At 45.5% G+C, this 13,596-nt stretch overlaps 1 protein-coding gene across 1 annotated transcript in view; it reads right to left on the reverse strand.

The window, feature by feature from the left end:
- Nfkb1 (nuclear factor kappa B subunit 1) overlaps positions 1-13,596 on the reverse strand; it is a 117,119-nt gene that overhangs the window by 15,548 nt on the left and 87,975 nt on the right. Inside the window, exons 13-17 of the mRNA XM_076575033.1 lie at positions 8,947-9,090; positions 7,326-7,415; positions 5,769-5,951; positions 4,611-4,752; positions 2,347-2,461 (exon numbers count right to left, since the gene is read on the reverse strand). Of these exons, the coding sequence (XP_076431148.1) occupies positions 2,347-2,461; positions 4,611-4,752; positions 5,769-5,951; positions 7,326-7,415; positions 8,947-9,090 (674 nt within the window). The remainder of the gene's footprint in view (positions 1-2,346; positions 2,462-4,610; positions 4,753-5,768; positions 5,952-7,325; positions 7,416-8,946; positions 9,091-13,596) is intronic.

Below are 13,596 nucleotides of genomic sequence, written 5' to 3' on the forward strand. Positions count from 1 at the left end.
CCCAAGAACAAAACAACTCCACAAAGCCAACAACAAAACCCAACAGTTACCAGAGGGAAAAAAGTTACCTGTCAGTCAGTATGTGCTTGAGGCTAAGAAGCCAAGGGCAACCGCAGGGAACTAAGAGGTTTTGTTTACTAAGTGGTGGCACGGTGGGAAAGATGGGGTGGTGTGTGTGAGAGGGGATGGGGGGGACCCGAGGAGCTCCCAATCAGAGAGGCCTTTGCCTTCAGCACACTGCAGAGGCTCCCGAGCGAGCGGAAAGCTGGTTCCCACACAATAGAGCCAGCCTAGCTGTAACCCTACTGAGCCTGCTTCTGCAGATCCTGTCTGTCAACAGAAGAAGGGCTTCCTGGAATCCAGCCTCCAGACGGTGGAGGGAGCGGTCTTTGAAAGGAGGGCTGGGGAGCCACAACATCCTCTTCCTAGTTTATTCTTATCCTTGTGATGGGCAAAAATGCAGTTGGCCTAAAAGCTTGGGAAATGAAACTTTTGGGGCCAAATGACGTTCCAAATACCTCTAATACCCCAAGGCGTCGTGGAAGGTGGAGGAACAGTTCTTGACGTACACAGCTAAAATAACTCTTTTCCTAGTTATTTCAGGTTCAGTGAAAGCCCCCAGCTTTCCCCTTATCTCACTCACTGTAGACGGAAAGTGTGGAGTGCTGTGGAAAGCAGTCATGTTCCTCTAAGAGGACAGCTCTCGGATGAAGACCTCCCGAGAGCTACAGGCCAATGTTTTAGCATTTTCTTTGGTGCTGGGGACCGAACCCAAAGCTTTGCACACATGCTAGTTAAAAATTCTCACAGATCCACTCCCAGTCTCCAATTTAGAATTTGCAAAGTAATTTTAAAATGCTGAATTGAAAATAAATAATTTAATGATTTCCTTTAAAAGAAAATGAATTTTTAGGGGTGTGTGTGTGTGTGTGTGTATACAGTTAATTTCTTTCCTTTTGTGTGTGGGTGCAGGCACATGTGTGCCACAGCGTGCACGTAGAGGTCAGAGAATAACCGTGGGTATTGGTCCTTGCCTCCCACCTTGCTTTGAGGCAGGGTCTCTTGATCCTGGCTGCATACTGCCAGATCCCCCCCCCACCCCCACCCCCACTCCTGCCATGACAGGGGAGTGCTACTGAACCTGGCTACACCATCTCCCCAGTTCTTTTTCTTTTCCTTTAAAATAATGAATTTTTTTCTTTAAAATGAGATCGCACGCCAGGAACTGTGGCACATGCCCATCTATCTATCCTAGCATTCAGGAGGCTGAGGTAGGACACTGATAGATAGTTCAGTGCCATCCTGGGCTTCACAGTTGAGGTGGGGGCAGGGGGGGAGAGGGAGGGAGATAGGAAGAGACAGAGAGGGGAGGGAGAGAGAGAGGGACAGAGACCGGGAGAAAGAAACTGGGGGGATATGAAGAAGTGGAAATGACTTGTTTTAAAAAGAGTGGTGTGGTTGCAGTTTGGTGGCAGGGTGCGTTCTCAGCTCTGGGGGCGATCCCAACCCCACCCTGGCCATGGCAATCCGAAGGACACTGGTCAAGGGAGTGCAAAGAGTAACATAAAAGGTAACAAGAGGGCAAGATCCAGAGAGAGGGGACCTGAGGGCTGGGGAGAATGGGAGGGGGCAGGGAGAGGAGGGAGCCCTCAGAGCAGAGGAGGGAGCCCTCAGAGCAGAGGAGGGAGCCCTCAGAGCAGAGGAGGGAGCCCTCAGAGCAGGCCGCCATCCTGGCTCTGGCCTGGCTCCCAGCATCCCAAACCTATGCTTTGGTTCTACCTGTGGAGTTTCTATTTTTTGCTTTACCCTAAAATCTCCAGCTGGCCTCAGCTGATGATGCTGTCTCTGGCAGCCCGCCTAACTCAAACCCGAGCTGGACAGAACACTGGTGCTCAGAGAGTTGCTTACTGAGGGCCTCCTTCCTGTTCCTGGAACCTTCCATTGCCTGGTGCTCTGACTCCAGAATCTTTACCTGATACAGCTGTCCAAGTACCTCTCACCAGACTCAAAATTCTTATAAAGTACTGATTTTTCAACTTGACTTTCTTCATAGCTGTGACTTTTTTTTTTTCTAGTTTCTCCTTCCAAACAGTATCAACTCTGAATTCTAGAGCTTAGAGTTCGCCTTTTCCAGAGGGGTACTGAATTTCAGTGTGGGGTTATTGCTATCAGACTCACGATCCAGAGTTTCTCATTTATAAAATAACACTCCAAACTGAAGACACTTTTAAGATATCACCTACAAAAGGTTTTGTTTCCTTTTCTTATCATTACTAAAAACAGCACACAGATGTATTGGAAATTAATGCTTTTTAATTCAGTGATTGCCTTGAGATTTCTGCCTACCTGATACAGATCATTTCTCATGTTGATGATGTCATCACAGATCAAACCAGACGTGACTTCCAGTAGATCCCTCACAAGCTGAGCATGAAGGTGGATGATGGCTAAGTGTAAGACACTGGAATAAAATACAGTGGCAATAGTTAACTAGGGGTTAACAAATGACAATAACAAAACATTTCAAGGAATGATTAGAATTGAAGACTGAATCCAGCTGTTGTGCATGGCTTTCTTTGGCCCTATCATGTTTTAAATCTGCAAAATATACTGATCTGAGGTGACACATTTCCTCTCCTACTGCCTTTCTCAGGCTGTGACACTCACTGATGGCACACCCACCTGACTCTGAAAGTGTTTAAGTCTGACCAAACACATGAAGTCCAAAGGCACCCATCCTGGCTGGAGACCAAACGGTCCTAGGTTCAGGCCAGTTCTGTCTGTGTCCCTGACCCAGGCAATTCTCCCCATCTTTCCCTCATGTAAAGACAGTGAACAGTTCAGGAAATCTTAGTTGCCCAGCTCTCTTCCTCCGAAACAATGGGAAGTCATTTTTATTTTTAAACAAGCCCTGAAATCATTCACTTAGAAAGACTTCTCAGGGAAGGTCACGATTTGCTCTTTACAATCCCCTACGCCAATGTTAACCCCAAGGAGTTCATACACACTTTGATGAGAAACAATCCAGCCTACAGCTCAGGGCTTCACTGTTGCTCTTGATGGAATGCTGGCAGAAGGTTTTTAAGTGAGGTAGACATGATGTTCATACACTGAGTAAAAGGACATGCTTCAAAAATGCCTAAACATTTCCATGTGCAGCTCAGCATTTCACAGAAGTGCATCCCCTCCCCTTTGGCTCCTCATACCCTCCTGGGAATTCCCCCAATACCAGAGGGTTCTATATTTTTGCTTTATTGTATTTTCTATGATGACTAATAGTCACGAGGTTCAGACATCAGCCAAATATGACAAGTTGAGTGAAGATGAGAGGTCTATACTCCTAAGTGGGTTCCTCTGTCTCCCAGGTCTCATGCCCTGGCTTCTCAGAGAGCCTGCTTGTTTAAGTCTTGAGGGGGGCTCTGTATCTGTATCTTGCATGGTCAAGAAAGGCCACTGTCTCAGATGCTCCATGAATGTCCAGGGTCATTACACATGCCCTTGCTTTTCTCTTCACATACTTGCTAGATTGCATTTGCCTGGCATTGGTTCCACAATCCTTCCTTAAGACACCAGCATCCCTTTTCTTCACATTTATGTCCTCATCAAACTCATCAATTCAGCGGCTCCTTCAAGATGTCACTTGAAGCACCCATGTCCTGCCGGGTTAGCTGCTCTGTTTTGTGGTTATTTGCTATTGAATGTTAATTGGATGCTTTTCCCCTAAAGACGCCTTCTGCTAGTCAGGGCTTTACACAGAGAAGGTTGTCTGGGTTCCTCTTGTACTGTAGAACAAGGCCAGTGGTTATACCACATCCTTGGTTACGCCACAAGCGATGAGGACAAAGGTCTCTGTATGAAACCCCTGAGGTTGGCATTCTCCAAAAGTCTAACAAATTCTGTTTTTAAGCTGAGACTTAACACAGAGCACTCCGGAATGTTTCCACAGAAAAGGACTTTCAGTGTTGATGCTATTTTAGGATCATTTAGATACAGCACTTGAATCTCAAGACTGCTGGCTCTGGCTATTTTTATAGGCTTTTAGATCATTTCAGAAGTCTCAATGAAAGGACTAAGAGAACTGTTTTAGAAGGGAGCCAGGTGGCTTTGCAAACAGAACCTCAGGAACAGACAGCAGGCGTGGTGTCTGGAATGTCCGACTCCCACGCAGCATGGCCTGGAGCTGCGGCAGAGCGCGATCCCCTCACATCCTGGTGAACATTAACAGAGGCCACAGAGAAGGAGCAGTAACTAGGAAGGAGAGGCATTTCCTCTTATTTACTGTACTGATACTGTTGTCGTCACCGGGCACTTCCTTGGGTATAAGACAATAATGCTCTAGGGACTCTGCAGGACTGTCAATAATTCTCTCAATTATTTTGATAAACAAAGCAGAGGTTTAACACTCAACATGCCATCCACACAGCTGAGTCTTCTTGCCTAGAGATACCATATGTTAGGGCTCATTAGATGAGGGCACACCTGGAGAAGCAGATTGTTTCTAGTCCAGCCCCCAGGAGCCTTCCCTGTCTAGCTGGCGTGGCGGCCAAGGCCTCGTCCTCGTCCCTGTCCCCAGACAGTGCTTGCTGTGCAGCCGTCCTGACGTCACTCACCTGTCCCCATTCTCATCCTGCACCGCGGTGAGATGGCGCTGCACAGCCAGCAGCATCTTCACGTCCCCTGTCACCGCGTAGTCGAAAAGGGCATTGGCATGCCGCTTGGCGAGCTGCAGAGCCTTCTCAAGAAAGAGGTTATCTGCAAGGCAATGTCCACAACCACAGCTGAGTCTCATTCGATCGCCCTACACGAATGGCATGGCACACCATTTTAGTTGAAAATGCTCCTTTTGGTGCTTCTGGAATGGGGTGACTAGAAAAAGCACAATTGGGCATTGTCTCACTGACAGATAGTATAGTCAAGAGATTGATTTCAACGTGTCTGTGGGCCATGAGGACAATTTAGAACTATCTGCTATTTCAAGGAGAACAATCAGTGTCTATGACTTACAGGGAGTAATCAATCTCAGGATAATTGGATTTTGCCATGATTTCAATAATCAATCGTTTTATAAGCTAATCTGCTTCTGGAATCCAGTCTGAGTCAAAGAGAAGAAACATGCCCTCTGGCCTCAGACAGAATCCCAGAGAGCCACTGGTGTCTTTGGAGAATTCATTCTCTTAAGGTCAAGGGGCTCATTTAACCCGTTTTGATATGGCTCCATGGACATAGATTGTGCATCTCAAAAGAGGTATTTAAAAAACAGAAAAAAGAAAACACTTGATAGTAACCGTATGTGACCACCATGTTACTCTTTCTTTCTGGATGATGTCTGACCTAGAAATATGACATACGCTAACGAGGCCTGTTCAAAGGAAACATTTCCTTGAACTTCTGCTTTTTCAAGGAGGGCAGGATAACAAAGATAAAAGCCTCGTTTTCAGGCAAACTTCTTCTATATGGCAGCTGAGCTGGCTGCTGGGAGGGGCTAGTGAAGGATGTGGACACTCTTCTGTGTCACCTGGGCTAGGGACAAAGTGAATTGCCTCTTCTAATACCCAGAGCTGCATATGACCAGGCAATGGACTACAAGTTCCCGCATGCAGACACTTCTTGGAAGGCACACGACACCTTGCAGAGCGCTCAAACGAGTTGCTGACCCATCATCTTTAGATTAACAGGAAGGAAACCCATGTTCTGGAGACAGCTGCCTGTACCTAGAACTGCACCCTCCCCAGCTGCCCGTGGAAACCCTTGTGGGCATGCCCACCTACCCTGAAACCCAGCATCCCATTCCTTGTCCTCCACGGTGGACGTCAGTGCAACTGTATCAGTCTTGGTGCTGGACATGCCAGGTTCCTTATCTTCTGCTGCTGTTTCCTTCTCAGAGACATTTAGAATCTCTCCCTCACCACTCTCGTCTTTAGGGTTATTTTTCAAGTCCGTGTTTATGGTTCCTAGGATAAATGCAAAAACATCAGCTTTTTCTTAGTAAAATCTATTAATCAAACTATAACTCACAGTTTTAACATAGGGCAGAAAAAAGAAAGAAGGCAGGTTTGTTAAAAATGGAAAAATATGAATGTTCATAACATAAACAATATGTTCTGGACATATTTTAAATTTATTCATTTACTTTTGGAGACAGGGTCTTGCTGTATAGCTCTGGTGGGCCTTGAACTCAAGCTGTAGACCAGGTTGACCTCAAACTCACAGAGATCCACCTGGCTCTGCCTCCAGAGTGCTGGGATTAAAGGAGTGCACCACAACACCTGGCATGTTTTGGAAATATTTTAAATATCCAGAAACATTTAAAAGATCATCTTCCAAACACTCCTATCTGATTTGCAGCAGATGTGGCTACTCATCCCCATAACCTCCTTCCTTGCACCCGGGAGGCAGAAGCAGGAGAAGCATCACAGGCCAAGGTTACACAGAGACATTCTCTCGCAAACAAAAAGAGGGAATGAATCTCATTTTCTCTGTGAAGGAGAAAAACGGGATGAAGTTCTGCATGCTGAACGTTAGCTGAAGAAAATGGAAAGTTCTTGAAGGCCATTCTTTCTCTTTCCCGGTGCTGAGTGGCAAGGGAAACCACAAAGCTCATCTCCACTCAGTCTGGCCGTCTCTACCTCTGATCACTCTGTTGATGGAACCATGTTATGTGACAGGCAGGACAAGGCCACCCAAGGCTCCTGGCCGGCCTGGTACAAAACCCAGTTCTACCACCACCAGCGCTGTGTCTTCTGAACCCCATCTTCTGTCCAGACTGTGCCAAGACTAGTATTCTCCTTGCACAAGGGTCATGAAGTCATAGTTAATGGAAACAATCATTATCTAATTATAGGATAAAGTACAATGTCAGTTAAGATCTTTAAAAAAAGGTTACAGTGATGTATGCATCTGGCACAAACATGTAGTGTATATGAAAGGTTTTATAGAATAATTTCCACGGCTACAAGAATATACCTTCATACAAACTATGAGCAGACTGTAACCACAGATACTTAGAGGATGTATGTGAGTGGAAAAGACCAGTCCTCCAAAATGAAAACTGATTTCAAAAGAATAGCACTTGAGGTGAAAAGACAGACAGGAAAGGTGCTATTTTTATGTTTGGATAGTCAAGTCTAGGTTTTTTTGCATTGTGCCTCTGCCTTATTTCCATTCATGCAATGTCATGAGTAAATATATAAGTGTTAGGCATATTCCTTATGCTCTCCTAGAATTATACAAAAATAAGAATTTACTGGAAAGTTATTTTCTAAAACTTTTAAAGATGACACTGTTGTCTGTGCATTTTTCTTCCTTGGTATTCAAGTCTGACTTACCATGGGTGATCCCAGCGTTGGATTTAGTGGCTCCCGGATGGAATGTAATCCCACTGTAAGCAGGAAATCCGTAGTGCGAGAAGCCATACCCTGAGCCAGCAATGAGACAAAGGAACATCAGGGAGACTGTTATCAGGCTGGGTACACACTCAGGGGAACAAGCCGTGGTGTGGCACAGTGCCAGCCTACACAGGCTTCACCCAAGAGTTAGTAGAATACACTGTGGGAAAAGACAGGTGAATTCCACTGCGGTAACACAGACAGTGCCAGACTGGTGGCTTGGAGAAGCTGATGCCGAGAAGGTCCTTTCCTCCCATGTGAAGGGGAACAGCTAACAGCAAGTAGTCACACCAAGACTTAGAGCTACATGAAAATAGTTAAATAAGATGACCCCTGGTGAGAAAACTCCAAATACAATAATAGACTGATGCCTTAATGGACAAAATGGCCACCACTCTCATTTTCATTCTTTCTGGTGGAAGAATGAACTGATAAAGTTCCCCAGAGGAGCAGTCAGCACGTAACACCACACACTCTGACGGGACAGTTTAAGTTATCTGGAATAAAAGGAAAGCCATGCTCAGCATAGCACATTACACAGAAAACAGGAAACACCATTCAAGTCAGTTGTGCTATAAGGGTTTTCACTCAACCTGGTATGAGTCATTAAACATGATACTTAATCACGCTTCTATAAGACCTGTATTACCATGAGGAACTGCTCAAGCTAATGGCAGAAACAAACACGGCACCCACCACTCTACGTCTACGATTGTGGTGTAATGATAATAAAGATCTAATATAAATAAATGGTTGAAAACCCATGCATGAGGATCACAGATGTATCCAGAAGCTCATAAATATTTATTGTAACATATGCATGGCAAAATTAGAAGTGGTTCATCCACATAGCATCACAGTGCTTTCCTGATAAGTCTTCAGTGGTAGGATTTTCTGTGACTCAGTGTTCTACAGTGTAGTGTCGAGAGTCTGCAGTATTATATATAATACATATCTACCATGTAACAGGTATGATTGTTGTTTTAATGTTTCCCAGCATAATACAACAATTGCTCCTCCAAAAAAGGGAGAAATACTCAAAAACTATTTGAGAAAGGTTATCTTCTAGATAAATGCTTCAGTTGACTTTTCCTTTTTACAGTTTTGGGGATTACCCATTATCCTGATATACATGGTCCAAGACCCCCTAAAACTGATGCACAGACCTACGGTAAAGTTCACAATGTAAGAAGACAGGAGATGAACAACAATAATCATAGGAACAGGGCAGTTATAACAACAGGCTGCACTAACAGTTTGGGGCATGTGGTCTCTCTCTTGGCAAGACAATGGTAGTATTTTTAGACTCAGGCTGACCGCGGGCAACTGAACGGCAGAAAGTGAAACTGGATGGGGGAGGAGCCACTGTACTGGAAGGTGAACACACAACACACTCCTTTGACAAAACTTTACCTTTGTAGGAAAATGTCCATTAATTTAAAATCTCGTAATTAGTAATGTCACCGCCACTCAAGCAGGAGACATGCTCGGAAACCTGGGAAAGGAAACTATCCCCTCACCAACATGAAAAGGCTTTCCACAGAAGAGACTGTTCCCGTACCTGGGCCGGGACTTCCGGTACTCCCTCCACCGCCGCCACTACCAAACATGCCTCCACCGCCAGCTCCGGCTCCACTGCCACCGCCGAAGCTGTCCGAGAAGTTGGGCATGAGCTTCTGGCGCTTCCTCTGCACTTCCTCTTTGTCTGTGTTTACAGGAAGGGAAACCAGAGGGAAAAGACTGATTGGGTCCCACCAGCAGCCACAGAGAGACTATTGATTCTCAGGATATTTTTAAATCCTTAAAGGGAAATAGAGGGCACCCAAGGAGGAAGCATGATACTTATTCCAGTGGGCATGAAGACTAAGAACCAGCCTCGACGACCACAGCTCAGCACCCACCCAGCTCCACTAGGCAACGTCTCCCAAGTTCCCAGTGTTAACAAGCTGGTGAAAGAGCCGATTGCTCTTCACGATCTAGACAACCCAAAGATGCACCGTCTTTTTAAAATGCACTTTCATTTATTTACTTATTTATTTTGAGATAGGGTCTCACCATATATAGCCCTAGCTGCCTGGAACTCACTATGTAGATCAGTCTGGCTTCAAACACACACAGATTCAACTGTCTCTGTCTCTCAAGTACTAGGATTAGAGGCATGCACTGCCATACCCAGCCAACACTGTGAACACTTGTTCTTGTACACCTAAGACAAGTATGATGAACCAGCTAACATTTATTATGTACATACACTGAGCTAGGTGCTGGAATAAAGAGATGTACGACACATAATCTCTGCTGTCAAGGACCCTCCATCTCAATTTGAAGGCAGAGATTTAGTGGGAAACACTGTGATGGTATGCATGTGAAAACTTAATGGAGCAGAATCATGGTCTGTTGAACTTCTGTAAAGACCATAGACCTTATGTTAGAGGAACAGGGGATATTCTGGCAAGTAGACATGGAGGAATTTCTCAAAGTAATAACATGGATGGGGTGCTTTTGACAATAAAGGCAAACATTTTGGCTGGAGTGAAAAGTTAGTATAAGAAATTCTTGAGAAGTAAGGTGGACTCGGGTCACCCACATTGGGAAGCCTCAGGAATATGAACCTAAGGGGCTTGCTTAGAGGAGAGTTACTGAATGTCTCAGAGAATGATGTGTATAGGACAGTATTTAAGGGAGCTACATCTGTCACTGTATATAGGACTTTCTAGAAACTCCAAGGAAGACTGCAGACGTGAAACAATGGAGACCTATTCCTTCCTGACTATTGTGACAAGAGAAATAGATAGATCCTGGGAACACAGAGAAAGCCTACAGGTTCGTGACTGACGGTTTGGCCCCTAGGGTCTCAGATCAAATATAGAGACTGCCTCTGGGCCAGTGGCCTGTCCAGGTGTATGTACGTGCCTAGAGACTTTGGATTGCTGCTCCTCATGGGGTTCTCTAGTTCTTGTTCCTCACTGTCTGGGTTCTCATTAGCCAAGATGTCCTCTATAATTCTGTGACTGCCCTTAGTTCCATCATGGCCTGTGTGGCCGTCAGCCACAGTGCTCTCAGTCCGTCACTGTGTGAGGCATCTACCATGGTGTCCCTGTTCCTTTGTGGTCTGTGAGTTTCCTAGCAGATACTTGTTTATTTTGTCTTTGGGGCGGAGAAGTGAAGGTAGCTTTTGTTTACATAAAACAGTCAACATGGTATTCTCTATCCAGTGAACAGGCTGATTTTAACAACTGTCCTGTGTCTGACTCTTCAGTGCCGGTTTTCATCACTGTTTATGCTCAGGAAGATCTCCACTTTTCTAGTTCTGTGGGTGTCTCTGTCACCCCACAGGGAGGCACAAGGCTGGTGTTTATGGACTATCTTGGATCACCTACTGCAGCTGAAGGAGAAAGTACAGTAGCAATGTGGACCGCACTAGTCCCTTTAAAGCCAAAGTCGGGCACACCAGGATGATTATGAAGAAAATGAGCTTCTGCCAGAAAGCAGTGAACTTGGGGGGAAGAGACTCTGGCTACTTCCTAACTAAAGATTTGTAGAAAGGTTTATAAAGTTTCCCTACCAGTTATACCAAAACTAATAGCTATTTTCAGTCAGCCCATGAACTGTTATCTCACGTGGAATTTTATTCCACTGTAGAAGAAGCAGGAAACACAACAGGTAACTTATTCATCTTTAGAAATGTTATTTTTTATAAAAGATACCCCATCCCATCCAGGTGTGTGAGGGGGGCGTGGTTTGCCCACATCATGCACGTAGAGGTCAGAGGTCAACCTGGGGTGTTGGTCCCTGCCTTCCTTGTTTGAGGGCGGCTCTCTTTGCTGTTGTGTATCCCAGGCTAGCTGGTTCACGAGCTTCTGAAGACCCATTTCCCATCGTCCCGTGGGATCATGCTACGTGACTGGCTTCTGTGTGGGTTCTGGGGATCTGACCTCGGGACCTCATGCTTGCGTGCTAAGCACCCTCACATACTGGGCTGTCTCCCCAGCCAACATGTTGTTTGCTGGCAGGGTTTCTAGCAAAAAGGCTTCACACTTACTGTGTGTTCCCTTTTAAAGAGAGATGCTTACTGTTCGCTGTAAAATTTAAAGTTTTTTTAATGTTTGTTTTGGCTTATGTGTCTGTGTAAGTGTATGCCACATGTAAGCAGGTACCTGTGTAGGCCAGAAGAGGGTGTTGTCCCCTGAGCTAGAGTTACCAGCAGTTGTGAATTGGCTTATGTGGGTGCTGGGAACAGAATTCATGCCCTCTGAAAGAGCAATAGCATTCTTAACTGATCAACCACTTCTCTATTCTCCAAATTCAAAATTTTAAGAGATAATTTTCAAATATTGGGTATAGCATTGCCAGGATTATTTCAGTGACAAGATGCTATTTCAGAAGATTCCACAGGACAGCCTTCATGAAGGAACTTGCTAGTCTCAGTCCCACAGACCTGAAGGCGGAGATTTTCTTACCGGGTCCATCCAGCCTCTCAGTCTGCTTTTCACAGTGGTCCCACAGGGTACACTGTGGATGCTCATTCTAGAAGGAAGCTCATGGTCACTTCTACAGAATCTCCTTTCACAGAAGAGGAAGCTGAAGCTGGGGGTGGTTAAGTGACTTTCTCATCTTACGGTGGAGAAGGTCAGACCCAGAGCCCAGTGCCCTTTTATCACAGCAGACTATTACTTTTGGGCAACACTTCAGGAACAGTGTTGCACATCAACGCTGCATTAATAATGACCGTAGACAGGAGCTGCAGCACAGAGAGAAGTCCAGCCTCTGTCGACCTTCCCTGCACACGTGCCTTGACAGCACTTCAGTCTCAGTTTCCGGGCTCTCTGGCAAATGCCTGTATTTAGCTTGGTCATGTCTTTTATAACTTAAAACATCACTGTTCTCCATCCTGACTTCTAGCTTTTCCTACCGAAAACTCACTACGGTCCTTCTCTGCTTGAGTACAGAAAGTCCTTGAGTATCTTCTCGCCACATAACCACCCCTCACTTGGTTATTTTAACTGTCTCCTGACCTCACTGTCCCTAAGAAGTGTTTGTAAGATACGGTGTCAAGGAAGGATTCCAGAGGATGCAGAGTTCAGGGTGGTAATGAGAGGGCGATGTTTCATACATGCTAATGGCTGACTTGATGGGTCCAGTGTACATTTAGCCTTTGTGGTTATGTTGGTGCTCACATGGTGCTCATAACTCTGAAACCCCAATTCCAGGGATCTGAAAGCCCCTCCTACGTAACTCAGGCCCCAGGCATGCACGTGCTATACAGACATACACACAGGCAAAACACTATTAACAAAATCCAGAATGTGAAAAGGAAAATAAAACGAGGGAATCTATTATCCACAATTAAGAGTTCTAATACAATAACCAGACTGTACTATATTAATGCATGGCAGCCATTCTGTCCTTAGAGCTCAGCTGCCACTTCTCCTTCTCCAGATAATTTTTACATTGTTTGTACTCTATGGAGCTGTATTCGTATTTATGACGTATAGATGGTGTGTTTGAAATTTGTTGGGGAAATCAGAACTTGGGTGAACCCCATCCTCTCACCCAGCCATTAGACAGCCCCTACCCTGCTGAGGTGGAGTACCGAGGAAGCTGGGCCTTTGCTAGTGTGGCAAAGTGTCTGGTGCAGACAGCACCAGGAAAGGCGGCCTGGGAGTCAAGCTCAGAACGTTTGTAGGCTCACATCCTGTGTAGCTAACCTGTATTTTCTCTTCTTTTTCTCACGATTCTGCATCAGCAAAGATAACATTACTTTGAAGGCATATTTTAGGAGATGAATTCTATTGTTTTCCTCAGGAAAGATAATTTTTTTTCTCCTATTTTTAGAGGGCAGGGGCTTCAGGTAAAGAAAGCATGGATTTTCACGTCGTCTTATGTGGACAGAAGGATCTAGAAGACTTCAGGCCAGTAAGGAAGGAAGTAGGCCAGCCACAGAATGTCCCGTAAAAGTGACCCAGCAGAGATCACAGCTCAGAAACATGGACTCCCAGAAATGCTTTCTAAACGGCTCTGCGACAGCACATTCTTGAGCACATCACCCTCTGCCCTCAAGGAACCAACACTGGGTGGGCCTCGCTGCTGCTGCCCCTCTGTGTTCCCAACCTCAGCTAGGGCCCTGCATCTGATGGCAGTCATGTTGCTGACCTCCTCCTCTCCAGCCTCACTCCCTCTGACCCAGACATTGCTGGTTTTGCTGGGGCTT

Source organism: Peromyscus maniculatus, chromosome 6, assembly GCF_049852395.1.
Source record: "Peromyscus maniculatus bairdii isolate BWxNUB_F1_BW_parent chromosome 6, HU_Pman_BW_mat_3.1, whole genome shotgun sequence".
In the NCBI taxonomy this organism is placed as follows: domain Eukaryota; kingdom Metazoa; phylum Chordata; class Mammalia; order Rodentia; family Cricetidae; genus Peromyscus; species Peromyscus maniculatus.